Raw genomic sequence first — 20,986 nt, 5'->3', positions numbered from 1 at the left:
AATATATCTTTATTGATTTCAGAGAGGAAAGGAGAAGGAGAGAGAGAGATAGAAACATCACTGATCAGCCGCCTCCTGCATGTCCCCGACTGGGGATCGAGCCCACAACCCGGGCATGTGTCCCGATAGGGAATCGAACCCCAATCAGGAATCGAACCCTGATCGCCTGGATCCTAGGTCAACACTCAACCGCTGAGCCACGCCCACCAGGCAATATACATTTTAAAGGGTCTTTTGACAACCCTTCCTTCCCCGGCCCATGTCACATGACCTATGGACTCAAGAGTGAGCAGACCGGGGAAGGTTGGGTGGGAAGGGCGGACTATGAGTCTCCCCAAGCCACACGAGGCCCCGCAGATGGAGGACACCAGGGAACCCTGTCTTCCTTTCCAGGGACTCAGGAACCCTCTCCCATTGAGAAAATCCATGGAGGCTCCTAGTTCCTCGCAGGCCATTGTCCACAGTGGCCTTTCTGGGGGACTCTTGCATGGAACCCTGACTTCAGCAATCCATGCATCACAATGGGGCCTGCCATCAGACAAGGTCACTGCAAGTTGGAAGCCTTGGTCCTCATCGCCTCTGCTCTGTGGGTGATGTCATGAGCTCCTGGGTGTTGAGCGTTCAGTTTGGGAATTTTGCTTCTAACTGATTTGGGTACATTTATCTCAGTGGCTCAGAAGGGAATGAGGTTCTTTTCCTCCATGGGACCTTTGATTCCATAGGGATAATGAAACCACAGACGAGTGGATAGCAACCTAGTTTTACATAGTGTCTCCACCTTTCACATCTTATCTCTCTGATCTAAAATTAGCCCTGACATCTTGGGTGAGAGTGCAGGACAGGTACAAGTTCTATTGGGGGCATTTTGGATAAGTTCACCAAAATTGTAAATGCAGATATCCTTTAACTGTGATTTTTATGAATTTATCCTTCATAAATACTCTTGCACACATATAATGATATGTGTAAAGGTCGTTTGTAGATTAGGTTGAAAACAACTTTAATGTCCATCAGTAGGTGACTGGTTCAATAAAGCACATCCATCCATACAATAAAAAAATTAAAAAAAGAGTCTTTTGATAAAGGTCTACCAAGAACAAGTTCTTAGAATTTGCCTTTGCCCAAGACTTCAGGCAATGACCTTAAGTCTTCTGACAGAGGAGATTATAGGACATAGTGGGAAGTTTAAGGAACAAAACCACTTGCTTACTTTAATACATAAGGGTCTCATTTGCACTTTTAACCCAAGACAGGCATCTGGAGTCTCCCTTCTTACCTAAATATTACTGCAAGACGATCTAAGAACACAGTGGGATCTGAGGATATACCATTGCTGGGCTCCTGAGACAACAGCTGAAGAGACAGACATTAACACCCAGTCATTACACATACAAACCTACAGGAAACATTGCAACATACACCCTTACACATCAACCTGTCTCAATCTATTTCTTGAAAGTTACTCATATGGTGTAAACTTTTAATTCATATTGTCAAATTCCTGTCCTCCATCTTACTGCATCCTGACTAGACTATATATTAACTAACATTTTAATATATAATCATTGTGGAGTGGAAAACATAATTTAATTTTTTCCCATTTACTTTTATTATGGTTGTGACATTATCAAAATTATATTATTAAAACATAGATTATATAATACATTACTATGTATAATACATTACTATGTATTATATAATCTATAACATATTCACCTTCTAGTTTAGCTTTATATTTTAAGAGATTAGGCAAGTTGCCCCTTATTGTTCTTGCCCAAAATTTCCAACAGTATATTATTAGAGATGAACTTTAGAATCATTTTGTCATGTTCTCCTAAAAATCTTATTGGTGTGTTCTCTGTTATTGCACTACAGGTGTAATTTGAGAACTGTCATCTTTATATGTTCTTCAAGGAAATTTGGTAGGTTATGGTTTTGGTTGCTAATTGAATATTTTTCCCATTATATCTTCTAAATGGTATTACTGATATAGTGAAAACTTACTGATTTTTAAATACTTCTGTGTATGCTACTTTAATAGACTTGTTAATTTTAATAAATTTTCAGTTCATTCTCTTGGCTTTTCTAGGTAGATAAAAAATCATATGTAAATAATTTTGTCTTTTTCTTTCTAACATGTAAACATCTTAATTTGTTTCATACCCCCTCACTTAACCAAACTCACCTTTTTCAATGCCATAACCTGAACAGAACACAGTTCACTAAGACATTCAGTAATCTTATCCAGCGGTAATCTGGCTAGAACAAGTGCTGTCCCTGAAAGACAATGGAAGATACAGATGAGAAAATAAAAAGTTGAATTGAGGTTATTCATTGGTCTACATCATGTGGTTAACAGAAAAGGCTCACTGATCCCATTCTTTCAAAAAGATCAGCACTGTTTTTTAAATTGCAATATTTTGTTATTGATTGTTGTTTTTGCTTTATAGCAGCCTACTGGTTTAAAGATGTTTAAATATATCTCCTCTTCCAGTTCTTCAAAGACTTAAAATCTCCTCCACAAAGCCAATACCAAAGCTATTTTTATAGAGCATAGTACAATAGCTCTCAAACTTCCCAGAGATTCTGACTTAGTGAGTCAAGGAGAGCCTTTATTTTTGGTAAGTACCACAGGCAATTCTTATCATCAGAGATACTGGAGAAATACAAACATAATTTTTTTTTTTAAAGAATGGACTGAAATTAGAGATTTAATTCTAGTTCTACCATAACAGAATCTATGAACTGGGTTAAAGCATTCTCTCTGGGCATCAGTTTATCTATAAAATGAGTGCTCTGAACAGAAAAGTAATAGTTAAGTTTGCCCTTTTTTTAAAAATTTAAAGTTGCAAAAGTGTCCCTTCTTACTTTTTCACAAAATAAAACCTTAACTTGGAACTCTAATTAGATAGGTTTAAAAAAAAAGGAGGTAGTTAGTTTAAATTGGAGACTTGGCCTCCCTCTTTTCACAGTCCCCATCAACTGCTGAAGCATCTTCCCCCAAACTCAAAGGATGATGTATTAGACGAAGTCCCTTCTAGGCCCCAAATCCCTTTACTATCTCTCATCTCATAAAATTTCATTCAATAAAACAGTAATCAATCCATAAATCTTCAAATGTGAGTAAAAAAACTGAGTAATTTTTCCTGACAGCCTATTAGCCATGGTTGTATAGACTTTTGTCTAAAACTAGATTTTTAAGTTAAAATCTAACTTAAATATAATTGTTTCTTTAAATTCATTCCTACAGAGAAGACTGTAACTAAAAACAGTTTTCTCTGTCTAGAGGATACCACTGAAAACTGGGATGCCACATTCTATTACAGGTTAGACATCACTTCAGCATCAAGGTTAAGTTTCACTAGAAAATGACAAGATGGCAGCAATAACCACAGTAGTAGTTACAAAGAATATCTAACTCTGATTTAGTGCTTTACTATCTATGCCTATAAAGGGAAACAACAAAAACTCATGCTACAAAAAGAAAATCTGTCTTTAAAAAATGTAGTTACACTGGCTGGTAAACAACCTGGTCATACAAGTGAGAAAGGACAGAGCTAGTTCACACATAAAGTCATCCAGCCTTGCCCAGGCTAACTGTTTGCCACTTACACAGGCTTAAAAGATGCTGCACAGGTCATATTACCCAATATTTTATTTGATATACTCCCGTCCCCTCTCAACTACCAGCTGAAAGGATACCTCAATCTGTTTTCAGAAAGTTTAGTTAGAAAGCATTTTTCTTTCTAAGAGCCAATAAATTGTCAACAGTTGATCACTCAGAGAATAAATCTATTCCCTCTTTTATAACATAATCTTCCAAATATTTAAAAATAGCCATCATGTTTAAAGTCTCTTCTAAGTCTTTTTTTCTTAGCCATAAACGTCTCTAGTTCTATTACTCTGAGCTTCACCATCACTCTGTCTGTCTGCCTCTGGATAGGCAATCACTCAGTATAAGCTGATCAGAAATGGTTAAAGAACATTAGGAGACCAGGACCCTTGGCTTCTACTTGTAGGACTGACACAGGCACACTAAATTTCCATTCGCCTCACCTCTTTGATGTGGCAATGCTTATTTGGTCTCCCTTTTTTAAAAAAATTCATTTTACATTAATTAATTGTTTTTACTAATTTCGGAGGAAGGGAGAGGGAGAGATAGAAACATCAATGATGAGAGTCACTGATTGGCTGCCTCCTGCATGCCCCCCTACTGGGGATCAAGCCCGAAACCCAGGCCTGTGCCCTGACTGAGAATAGAACTATGACCTACTGGTTCATAGGTCGACACTCAACAACTGAGCCACGCCGCCTGAGTGGGTCTCCCTTTTTTCTTTTTATTCAATATTTATTTGGTCTCCCTTTGTATTCTTCACCCAACTCAAAAAGGAACTATTTAGTCTGAATGTGCTGTCTCCACTCAAAATTAGGTCTGTGCTATACATACTGTAAGCAGTTTAAATTAGTCATATAGCTTTAAAATATTCTAAGAATGTATGTACACATAATCAACACCCTTCTCTCTAAATGGAAAAGCTACCTTACCCATCACTAAGCAAATTGCTACTGAAAAACTGGGGTACGACTATGTAAGAGAACTCCCAGAAGTGGCTTAGAGGAGACTATTTCTGTTTAATATCTTAAGTAATTACCTTTCAGCAAGCCCACAGCAGCTTCTGGAGACAACATGAAGGAATCAAGGGAACGGGCAATCTCCAGGAGTCCATTAAAATGCTGAGCCATGTGGTCTCGGCAGACAGAACAAATGTTATGAATGGCTTTGGCTGCAGCAGAAGCCAGAGGCTTTTCACACAGGCCTTTCATCAAATAGCCCAATACAGGGTCTAAGGAGAAAAAGCCATACAGTAGAGATCACATATTTGAAGCTCAAGGAAAACTTCTCATTTATTAGAATAGATGCTTACATTCCCTTTCCCTTTTTTTTTTTTTAAATTCTCACCAAGGATATTTTTTCCATTGCTTTTCAGAGAAAATGGAAGGAGAGAGAAAGAGAGAGAGAAACATCAATACAAGAAAGACACATGGATTGCTTGCCTCCCATACGTGGCCTCTTTGGGGCCAGGGATCGAGCCTGCAACCGAAGTACGTGCCCTTGGCCAGAATCAAGCCCGGGACCCTCCAGTCCGAGGGCGACAGTCTAACCATTGAGCCAAACCGGCCAGGGCATTCTCTTTCCTTTTAAAGCAAAAGAACCATTTTTAAAAATGAAATGTGTTATATGTATAATGCATTTATATATAAAACATAAAAATGTTTATAAAACATAAAAATATATAAATATATAAAACATAAAAACAAAGCTGATCTCGTCTTATTCATCTTCCCATCTCTCCTCATGGGCAGTCAACTGCTACTTGTTGTTAGGGCTTCACAAAGCACAGTTTGAAAAACCACTGGTGGATAAAGCCATCCAAGTATTAAGAATAGGGAAATATAAGAAAGAATGTAAAGCTCAGAGAGCTACCATTACACTCACAGGTGAATCACTGTAAAAACAGCCCACATTAATCAGAACAATGACATATTTAAAACTGACACTTTTATACTTGCTTCTTTATAGTTATAAAGGGCTTTAAAACATGCAGATGGATCTTTAGCACTTCTAGAATTCATTATGTTTTATTTTTTACAAAATATGTTTTCCAAGAAAACTGATTATAAAGGTGAATTTCTATAAAGCAAATCAACTAAGCAATAACTCATAATATATTTACTTTTAGTGTCTAGAAACATTCCACCTAACAATAAAAGAGAGAGTAGGAAAACAAGAGCAAAAGTAAGAGAAAGGAAGAAGAAATCAGAAAAATCAGAAGCAGCAGCGGCTGAGGGGAGAATTCACACATACCAAGGAAATGGGGATTTCGATCAACCACTTCACTCATCTCTCCAACCAACTCAATGCTGGTGTACCGCACGGCTGTATGTACAGTCTCTGGGAGACGGACAACTCCTTCTAGGACCTCCACAAGCGTTGGATTGTTCTCCCTGAGTATGGAAGGCAAGCACTCAGAGTTACCGATTTCAGAGATTAGGTTTTGGCCAAGTAACAAACAGCAATGACACAAATCATTGCTAAAGGGCTTCTTTCTAAATAAATAACCATATGGGTAAAAGTATTTAATACTTGATATGAAAGTTTTTTAAATCCTAAAAAAGGAGGAAAAGAAAGAAATGGAAGATATCATTGTTTCAGGAGAAACATACTGCTCCTTAATCTTTTGAATGCCAGGGAAGTGTCTAAACATATTCTGCTACCAAATAAGGCTCTTCAAACTGGAGAGACAGGCATTTAATATGGATGAATGTCTTCTTTTAAAGAATCCGTTTTATTTATTCCTGTATCTGCAGCACCTAGAACAGTGCCTGGCACATAGTGGGCACTCAATAAGTATTGCTGAATGGCTAAGTAAATGAATGAATATTTCTCATAGACCACTTTTTATGAGGTGTTCTTCTCCGAAAGATTTCTTATAGCTAAATACTGGACATTTTAAGACCAGGTAAGTATGGGCGGGCCCATTCACTAACTAAAGGAACAAGAACACAAGCTGCCCGAATATTATCCTGGCTTGGAACATGAAGGAAAATTAAAGTTAACCAAATACTTTCCACAGCTCCATGAATTAACTTTTTCCTTTTCCTTCTCTTTTTTTCCTACCCCTCAAGAATGCTAGCTAAAGTTATTCAAGCAGAGTGAGGATGCCCCTCAAAGTGGTAGAACATAATCCAAAAATAAAAGATGTTTAAAATGTAAATAATATAATGAATTAGAACAAGAGCGCTCCCTGCTGATAAACTAAGTCTATTAAGTCCTTTATATAAACTAAAAAATTACACTCCTGCACATGGCTTGAGATGTGGATAAAAAAATACAAAATAAACTCATCTCATTTATGCCTTTAGTTTCCCAGGGACACTAAAGCTAATTACTGATACTCAACCTATCTTTTTTCACAACAACAGATACGTTAAAATATTAGTGATTTTAATCTTCAGACTGTCACTCAAGGATCCAAAAGACACCAAAAACAGGCTTAAGAGCAAATAAGACAGTATGTAATTCAAGACCAGAACTTCTTAAGAGAGAAAAACAAACCTATTCTGTGTCCTTGAATATTTACTGAATTAGAAACAATCTAAAATTTAGTTTACTAGGCCCTATAAGGCAGATAAGAAAGAAGCACTGTACTTTTTACAAATACATGCTTTAACCATCTCTCCAATCAAGGCCCTGGATAGAGAACTTGACTGTAGAGGTATTTGATCTTAGTACAAGAAAACCTGACAGATAATAGCATCAATTTATAACTCACAGCACGAAGCAAACTCTGTTTTTAGGAATTCAGGTTAAAATCATAAATAGAATTTCTATGCTAAGCAATTAGAAATCAAACTCTAATAAATTAAAAAATTTCCAATGGTAGTAACAAAAATAATTGCACTTTAGATTTTGCTACTCTTTTAGGTAAAATGGTGACTATGCCTTGCCTCTCTGAAAATCACAAATGACTCTCTAAGACACAAAAAAAGGAGAACAATATTTTTTATTATACCAACTTTCACAAAGGAACCTCGGTTAAAAAAATAAATCAGCATTTTAGCATCAAGAACAAAATCATTTTAACTCAAGGAAATATAGTTAAAACACAGAAATCAGCAAGGCATTCTCTTCTGGACAATACACAAGAAGTCAGGAGACTAGACAGCAATTATAAAAGATGCTCTAAGAGTTTCAAACATATAACAAAAATGGTGTAATTTTCCTTCCTTTGATATTCAGAGTTCGCAGCAAAAGACTTATTAGACACTCACGGATCAACACTCTTTGCTATAGCAGCCATGATAAAGAGAACCGCTTCTGTCACCTCCCAGGGTGGGTTGCCTTCTTTCAGAGTAGAATATAACTAGAGAAGAAGAGGTGAGTTATGGATCCATTAAAAGGAAAACAGAATAGAATTCCAAAACAAACAAAAGAAAAAATCCTGTTAAAAGAAATCCAGCCCCTTGTTTCTAAATCTAATTAATTGTCTCTCAGAGCCAGGGGAGAATATTATTTTCATTTTTCACAACCTCACAAATTATTAATCTATAAGTAACTACTAATTTAATATTTGAAATAAACCCCATTTAGGTCCCCAAAGGTATTACCAAGATTACTGTCTGCCCCTACAAAATGAGTATTATGGAAAAAAAACCCAACATATTACATGAGTGGTCTTTTCCTGGTCCTGGTAACAACTGACAAATACACAAACACACTTAAAATTGAGATACAATGTAAATTCTCTATATATGCATTGGCTTTACATTTCTAGTGTCTGCATCAAACTAGTAGTACAGATTAAATTCCTAAAAAGTGGCTGTTTAAAAGCACCTATCACAATACCATAGCCAAACACAGGGGTGGTGGGGGAGACCAAGAAGAATTCAGAGATGTCCTGAAATTTCCCAGGGAATATCCATCTGTAGAATGTGACTAGGTGTTAGTCTAAATAAGATTTCTGTAGTCCAATAATAGACACTGCTAGGTAAGAGAAAATTAAATAATTCTGTTACAGGACTTCACAGGGCCTTTAATATCATTTATCTCATGGGACTGGTGTTCCACAGAACATATCTTGAACCACACTGATGATTTATGTAAATCTGTGAACTGAGGTCTAGAGAAGAGTAAGTAACTGGCTGTCCCAGCCAAGTGGCTCAGTTGGAGCATGGACCTGTACAACAAAAGGTTTTAGCTTGGTTTCAGGTTCAATCTCTGGTCAGGGCGTGTATGGGAGGCAACCAATCAATGTTCTCTCTCTCTGCCCCCCTCCCTTCTCCCAAATCAATGAACATGTCCTCGAGTGAGGATTAAAAAAAAGAATAAGTAACTTGCTCAAAGCCATGGAACCAGTGAGAGAACTGAAATCTGAACACAGGTCATCTGCCTGTTGATAATGGGGATCTCACTCTTTCCTAAGAACTCTCAACCCTTTGTAGTTAGGTCAATAAACACACTTTGCTTAATATAAAGAAAAATAGTTTTATTAACACTTCCTAGATCAGATTATGCAGGTAAATACACAAAATGTCTGGGCTACAAAAATATTAGGTTAGTTTCAGTATTGTTGACAAAGCATCAAAACCAGTATTTCAGAGCTTAGAGTATGATCGAGCAACATGAAAACCACCTGAAATTATGCTAATGTTAAGTGATAGGGAATGGTGATGAAAGCAACCTTATAAGGTAAAGTGTTACTGATTGTCAGGAAAACCACAGGACTATGATTCTTCTACTCTAGTATAGTCACCTCTGGGATGAAACTGCACAGGAATCTAACCATACGTGTGGACAAAGACAATGCCAAATAACTAAGAGTTGCCAGGAGTTGGTACATAATTATTAAAGCAAACAAACTTGCTATTTTTCCTTGGTAGGTCCAAATTCCCCATAAGCATCTTGGGGGCTTTATGGTTTATCTAATCTTTCACTCTAGCTAGACAAGTGGAACAGCTCTCATTAGCAAGTCATAGAGCAAACTATAACTGAACCATCCACAGACTGTAATTGGCATGTAAGATAGTAAATAACCATAGCTACTATATGCCAGGCAGTGTGCTAGGCACCTGTTTATCTATTGTCCTACTCAGCCATTGAGATTGAAGAAAAAACTGGAACATTTATAGAAGACACAGAAGTGAATACAATTAAAGTGATCATTAAAACTGGCAAGAATCTCTGAATGAGCTTACCTGAGCAAAACATTCCATAGACCCAATCAGGAAAATCAAGTCTTTCACCAGGTCTGATACCCTCATTCGAAACTCCCCAAAATCATCAGTCTCCTCAGGAACCCCCTCCTGAAATATCAAGTCAGGTAACATTTTTTTAAAACTCACTAAGGCTTTCATGACCACTACAAAATCAAGAAAAAAAAGGCCCTTAAGTAGTCCATTCTCATTGGACAAAAGATAAATCACCTCAGTCACAAGGATGTTTTACTATGGAGTGTCCCCCAAATTTTAGGTATTTCAAGTCAATAAAACCTATCCTCTACCATATTTACTGTGAGAAACTTCTTCTTCTACTGCTTTATTTTTTTGTTTCCAAGCTACATCTTGCTCTATTGTTAGAAAATTTTGAAGTGGTGGAGTTGGGAAGTGACCTGGAAGAGGTGGTCATTTAAGAGTTTATAAGTTCATTTAGATAAAATCTAGCTTTTTAGTACTTAAACCTATGAAGCTTTATGGTTCAAGATCTACTAAAATCAACCATTAATCGCCCGGCCAGGCGGGTGTGGCTCAGTGGTTGAGCATTGACCTAGGATCCAGGCAATCGGGGTTCAATTCCGGGTCAGGGCACATGCCCAAGTTTTGGGCTCGATCCCCAGTGGGGGATATGCAGGAGGCAGCCGATCAATGACTCTCTCATCATTGATGTTTCTATCGCTCTCTCCCCCTCTCCTTTCCTCTCTCTGAAATCAATAAAAATATGTTAAAAAAAATGTTAAAATCAACCATTATCACAATAACTAGATGCACAATAAAATTATTTAAAAAGAATTGCATATAGGTGAACAGACATAATAAAACAAATAAGAGTAAAATATTAATGGTAGAATTTGGGTAGTAAGTATACAGATATTCACTAATAAAATCATTTTACCTTTGCTGCATATTTGAAATTTTTCATTAAATAGAGATTATTTACATTTCAATGCTTCTTAAATATTTATTATTCCAACACACCCCTATGAGTAAACACAGGCTTACCAATTGTGAGATGATTAAGGGCATGTATAAGAATCTTGGACCATGAAATCTGAAAAAAGCCCTTAGTACTACTGAGAATTGCTGATTTAGTTCAGCCTCCTTACTTTAAGATGAAGAAATTAAAGTGAAGGAGTAAGGAAGAAAGGAAATGGTTGTCTCAGATGAGATAATGAATGATAAAGCACTATACACCAGCAAGTATAGGAAATTACCCACAAGGGAAAGGGTGCCAAGGAACCAGCAAAGGGAAGAAAGGAATAAAGCAAGTAGAGCTATTTAAACCAGAGTGGACTGCTTTTATTTACACCATCAGGCTTCTAAGTAAGACATAGTTAAATATAGGATTCATCAGTTTAAAAAAGCATTGAAAACCACTGGACTAGATCATCACTAAGGTTCTGCAAAGACACAAAATACCATGACTCAAACAACGTTAAAATTAAAATGAATAGAACAGACAGTTTTCATGTCAGATTTAACTGTAAGCAATAGAAAAAAACCCTCACTCTAGGTCCTAAGTTAAAGGACAAGGATTAAACCAACCAACCAAAAGGATGAAATAAATGCTGCAAAATTTGAAGAGACTATGCAAAGAATGGAAGTTGAAGTGCTTTTGAACAGCCAATTTCCTAATATTCCTAGTATATTTTCTTCTAAGCAAATAAATTACTTCTGTATTTTCTTTTAAAGTCATATAAATAATATAAAGAAAAACGTCTATTTATGTGGGAGGGAAATCACGTTATTCTCCACATCCTCACATAAATATTTAACTTTTGTGTTAGTTTTAATCCAACCACACATTCTGATTTCTCATTTAGCATACAACCATCAATTTCAATAGTCATTATTTTTAACTGCTGCATAACAGTACATCAAGGTGTTACATCATAACTGATATAACTCTTCTTACACTGTTATACATGGGTTTACCATTTTTAAAAATTTTTATAGATAATACTTTGTATATAAAGTAGCTACTTTTTTCTTCTGCAAAATTATTTAAGGTAAATTCCCAGGAGAATTACTGGTTCAGCAGACTTAATTTCTTTGTACACAGACCTAATATTCTTCATTACACTGGTATTGACTTCTTCCGTTTAAGCTACAGTGACAGGAAACCTGCAGTTTCCATTAGCTTTATTCTCAAAAGTTCTTCTTCAAAACAGCACTGAAAAGAGGAGGAAATTAAGATTTAAAGAAGTAGAGAAGAGAACTTACATGGTCTGGTTCCAGCTGGCAGTGTCGAGCCAAGGCATGAAGTAGCCTCTGAATGTAAGCTTTGAAGATGCCATGAATAACTTCATCGTTAGTTTTGTACAAATGCTCCCCTAGTCGATACCAAAAGTTAAAGGAAATTTCTACTACCTGTTAAATAAGAGAGAGAAAGGGAAAATGGAACGGAATGAGTTTTATTACTATTAGGACGGTGTAGAAAACAAGATATATGTTTAAGTAATATGAGTGGAACCAATCAAGAAATCACCTTTTTTCTAGTAGGTTTATTATTCTCCTCCCAAATTATCTTCCCATGTTAGGTCCAAAACTCCATTTAGGATGACTGGCTTTACATTCCCTATTTACCCTGAGATAACTTCTCCAACAGTATATTAGATTCTGAATTTAGAGAAGCAGACAGAAAAATAAAAGTCTCTTCAAGTATTTTTTCTCAAATTCTGTAATCATTTCATTTTACGTTTTGAGATTAGAGCACCTCTAACCAGACAAACCATCTTTAAGTTCCTGAACATACCAACCTCATGTCACTTTTATTCACTTGACTTCTTGAATGGGAGAGAAAGGAAAACAGACTTTATCCACAGCTTATCTTACTTACAGCACTGTTTAAAGGAGTGATAATTAAGTAGTGCTATACTTCCTTCCAAAAATGTTTTAAGTGGTTTTTATAAAACTGATTTTTAGAGAAAGAGAGGGAGGGGAAGGGAGAAAGAAACATCGACTTGTTGTTCCACTTATATATGTATGCATTCATTGGTTGTTTCCTGTACATGCCCTGACTGGGGATTGAACTGGCAACCTTGGTGTATTGGGACAACACTCCAACCAACTGAGCTACCCAGCCAGGTCAACATGTTTTGAGTTTCATCCAAATCTAGATATCGTCATGAGGTTATATCAAGCAAATAAACATTATCTTTTATATGATAATAGAAAAGGGGTTGAGAACCACAGGACTATTGTGCCCTCCCTGAGAGGGGCCCTATATCATCCTTTCCCATCAAGGATCCAAAATAAAGCTATTTAAAACAATACTCAACTTGGGAGTTCTTTGTCACTTCTTATACTATTAAGGGAAGATAAAGCTACTTGAATAAATGAAGAAATTTAAAAAAAAGTCTAGCAAACTTAAAAGAGGCAGGGTATCTTACACCAAATTTTGGAGAGAAGGAGACTCTTTAAGTCCTTTTAATCCGTTTCTCATTCCCACCCATAACTGGGAGACATATTTTGGATGTTAAGATTTGTGGAGGTGCTGTTAAGATTTGGTATGGGGCTCTTTTTAGCTGTAAAGCTCTAAAGAATAACTAGAGATAAATAGGGGGCTCAGTAGAAAGGTAGTAGGCTTTCTTTTTAACTGACTCATTGAGGTATATATACCAGTCAGCCCAGCTAACCAGGTAAAAAATAGAAAAGGATTCAAAGCAGAAGCCCAGGTATAATTTTTTTTTTTAAATCCAATACAGGGGCAACCCCCACATCAGATCAATAAAAAATAAGACTATAATTTCCCATGAATATAAATAATATGCAACATAAAACTGGGAGAATAATGGCTTTAGCAAAGTATAAATAGTACCTCATATTGAGGATGCCCTGCACAGATAAGGAGCAGTTCTAGAGTTCGCAGGTCCCCAAGGCCTTGGCCTGGAGTACAAACAATTTTTTCAAGAAAAGTTTCACATAGTTCAGTGAAAATCCGGCAGTAATTCAGAACTCTGTAGATGAAAGAGGAATGAGAGCACCAAGTCAGAAATCTCAGTATTTTATATACATATTCACCAACAGTTAATCAAGTAAAGAAAAAGATCCTCAGCCCAAGGGACATGCAGTGATTATTTCCTATGCTGTACTCCAATCTCTATGACATCCACCATTCCTTACATCATATACTTTTATACATATAAGCAAATGACTCACAAGTCAGTTCAAATTCTCAATTACTAAACATCTGAATAAAATTCCATCAAATCACACTTGATACTTCAAAGTTCATCCCTAATCCTTAGAGCCTTACCACTTTTAAATGTAAAAAAATTACTATTTTCCATGATTACCTTTCCTTCTGCATCCAATTTGCCACACCAGGTTTAGATGAGAATAGCAGAGCATCTTTAGGATGCAGTATGTATATTTATAGTCACAAAGAATAGATAAATAATAAAAAGTAACTAAAAGAACACCAGACTGTGTCTGAACCCAGTGCTACTGCCTTAAATACTCACTTGTCTAAATCTTCACGGGCCACAGCCATATGATAGGCAGTCTCCAATGTCAGGACTCCTTGAAACAGTTGCATGGCTAATGGCAAGTTAGTCTCCACATTCTCAATGGCATAGAGAGCTGAGCACACACAGTCTGAAGCAGCTTCATGTAGGTTGGATGAGGTCTTATCCTGTTGCTGGGAAATAGGAGGAATAGAGAAGTATTATCATTAAGCTGCAATCCAAGTAATATGTAAACAATTATAGCCTGTTTCTGAACATGTAATTTACACGCCTAAAGCCTAATAGCCATGGCCTTCAATGAGACAATATTTATCAATCTTCCCAGTGCTATTTCTATTTCCCTATATGCCAACCAAATCAGCCTTTCTGTAACTCAATCACGATCACATGACTTCTAAAATCCATGTTTTTCCATACCAGTACCTCTGACTGGAATACCATGTGTTCTCTGCCCTATTTTATTTTATTTTTATTATTTTTTTAAATATATCTTTATTGATTTCAGAGAGAGGAAAGGAGAGGGAGAGAGAGAGATAGAAACATCAATGATGAGAGAGTCACTGATCGAGCCCACAATTCCCGGGCATGTGCCCTGACTGGGAATCGAACCCCGATTGCCTGGATCCCAGGTTGATGCTCAACCGCCGAGCCATGCCAGGCCGGGCCTCTGCCCTATTTTAGCCTCAAAAAATTTTCCAACCTTTTCCTGACATTCAAGTACTATCTAAAATGAAAGGGTCCAACAAGTATCACGGACCCATACACAACACATCAATGGGACATTTCAGAATTTCAAGGTTAAAGAGGTTCTCAAAGCTTCTGGGGAGGAGAGGAGAAGGTAACTTAGAAAGGAGCAAAAATCAGACAGTTATCCAGCTTCTCATTAGCAATGATGTCTGCCAGTATACAAGAGGCCTTGAAAAATTTGAAGGAAAAAAATACTGAACTCTATGCCCAGCTAAACCATCAATTAAGAATGAAAGCAAAATAAAAATTCTCAGGCATGCAAGAAAATGTTTAATTCCCACATATCCTTCTGAAGAAGACATTTGAGGAGGCCCCCAAAACAGTTAATCCAATCCAGAAGCATAGTAAAGAGAAGGCCCAGGGTGGCAGCTGGGGAGCCGATCTAAAGAGCATTGATACAAATTAGAGCAGATTAGAAAGTTCTAGGAGGGAGGCCTCTGGGTTTCTACTAGGAGAGTACAATTGAGAGGTGGGATAAATTTAGTAAAAGCAGATTAGTCTTTTGTAAATAATAAAACACAAAGACATTTAGAATACCCAAGGGGGATGGGGAGAACTATCCAAGTAGGAGAGCACACAGACGCAAATTATTCTTAGGTTATTCTTAGATTGAGTGGTGGATTCAAAAATATTCATTGTATTACTATGTTTTAAAAGTTAAATATAAATGTTCAGATTTAGTCTTTTATATATATATCAAGCATATTTTTTTAAAGTTTTAAAAATAAGACCTATAGGAGAAAAAGCTATGTAAGAAAGTTGTGGTCCAAAAACAAAGCAAACTAAAATATAGTAAGAACAAAAATATATTCGACCCTGATTCTAGAAAAACTCTTCTTGTAAGTAACAGAGGGGTCTCAAACTGGATCAGTAGAGAAGGTAATATAATCCTGGCACACTACATAGCTTGTTCCTCACCCCAATCTCAATTCCCAGAAGTCACCATTTTAAGTTTAAAGTATATTCTAGACTGTTCTCCATTCATGTATTACCAGGTTTATAAAATTTTAAGCAAACGTGGGATTTATACTTATTTATGCTAATTATTCTTCACACAATTTGGTGAGAGGAAAATCAAAATTACCACTATTGAGGTAGGTCATCAACAGACATGGAAACAAAGACAATGACTAGCAAACCAATTACTGGCATCCCGAGTCTTAGCTTCTGATGCAAGCATGACCACAGAAATACACTAATAACGACGAAACACCAAAAATATCTCCTTAAAGAATGTGCTTTTCTTCTTTAATTTGGTGATATCAATCTATTATCATGTTACCATCTTCTAAAGGATAGTGCACCAGCTCACAACCATTAAAACACAGAGCTTCCATACTAATATGTCTTCATGGAAGAAAACCATCAGTAAAAGGAGACAGTCACTCCCATCTGCAAAGACCTGTTCAATATTTGTGCTTGAAATATTGCGATATTTCTTGCTCTTCACTTACTCCTATCTACCAAGATAGAAGAATGTATTACTAGGCACTATTGCTTTCAAAGTTTAAGGAAGAAACACACAAGCACATAAAAATACATTACTTCTTATTCTACTAATCTCAAAAACTCAAAAGCTTTACTATACATACTCTGATGTTTAACTATCTCAACTACAAAGATAATATTCTATTAGTGTCTCAAGACCCCGTGAACATTATTAGAAACATACAACTTTATCCTGAGACCAATGGTTTTCTGTTACTTGAATTTTAATATGTAAATGACTGATCTACACATAAGACTTCTTTCCTATTAAACCTAACTATATTCTGTTCTGAATATTAAAACTAACCTAAATTTGGTACATGGCAACACAGGGACACTGCTGTTCTCCTGCTATACATCTTCCAATCACTGTTCAGAAATATGAAAACACTGTTATGTCCCAAAAGGTTAGTTACTGTGGCTATATGGCAGAAATACTTTCATAAACAAAGCCATTACTTACCAAAACTTCAAAAAGGAGTGCTAGCAACTTATTGTTAGCCATGAAGTTACTGTCCAAAACACCTAGGTTAAACCAACTTCCCAAACAGCGAAAGACCTTCATAAGCATTTTCTCATCTGTTCCTGCTTTTTCTACACAGGTCATCTGAAAAGAAGGAAAAAAAAAATTAATGTGAATCTTTATATTTACGCCATTATTACAATCACCTTACAGATGTAATAATGAAAAGGATGAAAATAGTAACAGCTAACAGAAGCTTTGTAAGTAGAAGACTTTGTTCTCAACACTTTTACTTCATTTAATCTCCACTAAAACTCTATAGGTATGTACTATTATTATCTCATTTGAGAAGCTGAGATACAAAGAGGTTATACACTTGCCCAAAGATAGATATGTTTCAGAAACAACCGTTTCTTAGATCCCACTTCTGCATTAATGCATTCTTAACAGAACTCTCCTTAAAGTAATACTCATGTATGGCTGATTTTATAGAATAGAAAAATAAGCTAGTCATACTACTTCTGTATATTCCCACATGAAAAGCTGATGTTTCAGCTTCAGCACTTGAATACTCAAGCAAATATGCCATTACACAGCATGTGACAGCACTATAAATGTGATAGTTTATAAAAGAGATTAAAAAATTAGACTAAAACTCATCACTGTTTCTCTTTGCAAACTGTGTGTGTGATGTATAATTTTCCAAAGTGAAGTATAATGTAACTTTTTCTGGAAAGCGTTTAAATCATAACAGTGGAATTACAGGAATTCTGGTGATGATATTAAGGTGAAATAACCAAAACACAAAATAGAAGACCCCATTTTAACAACTGACATGAACTTTTAGTAGAAAAACCTATAACTTCATTTTGAAACTGTTTCTTATAAAATAAGGGCTTTCCCCATCATTTAAGGATCCAGATGAATTAGAAGCTGTAGAAAGAGGCAGCTGTAGAATCTGATCTTCCAAGTTCGCCATGTACCATTACTGAACTTAACCATAACACTGTCAAATTGTCATGATCTCACTAAAGAATTTCTATATGCTATCAGTTAAAAATAAAATCCTGAGTACATTTTTATTCTTTCTACTGGATGTACTGCCTGTTTTCTTTGTAAATGCAATACAATAAACAATTTAATAACCCCAAAAAAAGGTGTTTAAAAATAACTCTTACAGGCAATGGGTTAGATACATCATTACTGCCATGGAGTTTGGGAGGCATGGGGGATACACAATCCCATAGTGATCTAAGTGCTGACACTTATACTTCTAGGTAGCCATGCTCCCCCTATGCTTGCAGTATCAGGCAATAATGATTACATATTTATTAGTTAGTCTGAACTGCACTGAACTGAAATGAAATGAAGGAAGAAAAAAAGAAATGATTCAAATAAATTCATGGCAACCACACACACACACACACACCACTCTTTTTTTCCCCAAAACATATCTTTATTGATTTCAGAGAGAGGAAAGGAGGGGGAGAGAGAGAGATAGAAACATCAATGATGAGAGAGTCATTGATCGGCTGCCTAGCCCGCAACCCAGGCATGTGCCCTGACCGGGAATCGAACCCCGATCGCCTGGATCCTAGGTCAATGCTCAACCGCTGAGCAACGCCCGGCTGGGCTGGAATAGAACCATTAAAGACAATTTGGGGGAAACTGAATGAAAAGTTTTTAAGAGGCCTTTGGTACCTGGTATTATCGCCAAACATTTGTTTTCCTTGGCAATTTTGTACTAATTTCATCCTCTGGGTTCTGTAACATGACAAGCTACATAACAGAATTATAGAACTTATTAGGTACCACAGGGATATATTTTTCAGATTCCATCACAACAAATCAATTTATCACCTGTGCCAATTATGAGGAAGTGCTAACTAAATAAAGTACATGCCTTGAGAGCCCAAGTGGCTGCTTCACTTGACCACTTGTGGCAATAATGATGGCTCTAAGGACAGCAGTGTCGACTGGATTCTTTGACTTCACTTGAGCACTTAGAAAAAGAAAATAACAAGCATAGGTCCATTAACCCTCAGCTCAAGTCACAGTCTGAGAACCAGAGAATTTCTCTGACAGCTCTTATTTGTTGTAGTTATAGGGCTGACATTGCTGAAACTCATACACAAAATTTAATTTTGTGGCTTGGTGAATTACAAACAACAGCTGAATTTACAATCGCTCCAAGTTTCTCATATGAAAGTTAGGCAATTGAAAAAGAATGGGATTCTGAAGCGTGGAATGTAGACATCTGGTTGGCCCTAAGGAAACTGATCATCTTGAAACCCCAGATCACTGACTCTCCCTTACCAGTGGAAGAAGCCTGCCTTCCCATCTCCAAGAAGACTAGCCTTCCTCAGCTTGAAAGCCCCCTAATAATGGATATCTTGAAAGGGGATGCCCATTCTCTTCAAGACCTACCACAACCATCCCGTATCACCCATAACTAAAGTCATATCTCAACATGTCCCAGGGGTACAGGAACGCACAGGAGGAAATAACACGTAACAAGAGAATTCTAAAACTTTGCTAATATGTATCTGAGGAAATCTGAAGAACATATGTGGGAGTGAACTCTAAGGGTATTAGACCAAGAGAGGCTGGAATATAACACCAGACTAAACCAAACTCATTCATATGAGTGTACTTCCTAGAGATTATAGATTTAATGAGTATATGGAACCTCTGGGAAACAACAATAGGAAAATCATAGTATAAATATCTAAGATTTTGGAGCAAGTCTATGTATGCCCTCTTCTGCAGGTAACTATTTTCCTTTTGAGAAGCAATTTCTAGCTTGCTACTGAGCCTTGGTAGAGACTGAGTATCTAATGATGGGACATCAGGTGATCATGGAGCCTGGGAGTACTGTCTGAACTACCTAGCCATAAGGTTGGGCATGAGTAGCAGCAGCCTGTCATCAAATGGAAATGGCATATAAGAGACTAAGTTCAGAAAGGTCTGGAAGGTACAAGCTGTATGAGCAAGTGGCTCAGATTCCCTTGACACCAGCTCTTCTTGCATTGGTTCATTACCCTCAATCCATGCCTATGGCATCCTGAAGTGTTCCTTACAACCAGATAACTGAAGAAGAAAACTCAAACCTGATTATAGACGGGTCTGCACAAAATGCTCACACCACCTGAAGGTGGACAGCTGCTGCATTACAGGCCCACACAGGGGCCTTAGTGAAGGACAGTGGTTCAAAGAAAACCCTCCTAGCAGACAGAACTTTAAGCAGTGTATTTGGATGTTCACCATGTCTGGAGTGAGAGATGACTAGATCTATGAATCTATACTTATTTATGAACAATTTTCAATGGTTTGGATGAATAATCAGGGATTTGGAAGAAACAGTATTGAAAGTTCAGTGACAAGGAAGTCTGAGACCAAGGTATATGAATAGAATATGAATGCGCAGACTGTGGAGGTATTTCTGTTCTATGTGAACACCCACCAGAGTATCCACTAGAAAGGATTCTTTCAATGACAGGTGGACAAAATGATAAACTATGATGTCAGCCCCTTTCCCCAGTCACCTAGTGCTTGCTCAATGGGCTCACAAAGTAGCCAAAGTATCAGGGATTAGGGCTATGCATGGGATTAACATGGATATCCAGTTACCAACACTTAACTAGTTAATACTACTAACGTGTGTCAAATCTAACAACAGCAGAGACCAACACTGAGTCCCTACTATGGCACTATTCCCCATGGAAACTAGGTTGATGAATGCACTGGACTTCTATCAGCAGGAAGCAGAGATTTGTGTTTACAGGAAGAGACACATATTCCGGATATGAATGTGCCTTCCATGATTACAATGCTTCTATAAGTACTATCATTCATGGACTCACAGAATACCATACCCATGAATCAAGGCATCATCTAATCAAGTACCCCATATCAGAATAAAGAAAGTACAGTAATGGGCAACTCTGAGCTCTGTTGATTAGGAGGTCTTGGTCCCCAAGGAAGTAGTACGTCTACCAGAAAACACAAAAATAATTACAGTTTTGATGTTTCCTTTTTTTAAAAA

The 20,986-nt window shown here is 36.8% G+C and overlaps 1 protein-coding gene across 3 annotated transcripts in view; it reads right to left on the bottom strand.

Annotated features, from left to right (window-relative positions):
* TNPO3 (transportin 3) overlaps positions 1-20,986 on the bottom strand; it is an 87,230-nt gene that overhangs the window by 28,235 nt on the left and 38,009 nt on the right. For all 3 annotated transcript variants that reach the window (XM_081147434.1, XM_081147433.1, XM_081147435.1), the window contains 10 exons: positions 16,942-17,085; positions 14,241-14,416; positions 13,595-13,733; positions 11,998-12,144; positions 9,757-9,864; positions 7,834-7,925; positions 5,867-6,006; positions 4,653-4,844; positions 2,186-2,277; positions 1,277-1,353 (listed from right to left, as the gene is read on the bottom strand). In XM_081147434.1, coding sequence (XP_081003560.1) covers positions 1,277-1,353; positions 2,186-2,277; positions 4,653-4,844; positions 5,867-6,006; positions 7,834-7,925; positions 9,757-9,864; positions 11,998-12,144; positions 13,595-13,733; positions 14,241-14,416; positions 16,942-17,085 — 1,307 coding nt within the window. The remainder of the gene's footprint in view (positions 1-1,276; positions 1,354-2,185; positions 2,278-4,652; positions 4,845-5,866; positions 6,007-7,833; positions 7,926-9,756; positions 9,865-11,997; positions 12,145-13,594; positions 13,734-14,240; positions 14,417-16,941; positions 17,086-20,986) is intronic.

This window comes from Miniopterus schreibersii, assembly GCF_964146895.1.
Source record: "Miniopterus schreibersii genome assembly, chromosome: 9".
NCBI lineage: Eukaryota > Metazoa > Chordata > Mammalia > Chiroptera > Miniopteridae > Miniopterus > Miniopterus schreibersii.
The sequence above is the reverse complement of the archived record's forward strand: the minus strand, read 5'-3'. Positions and strand labels throughout refer to the sequence as shown.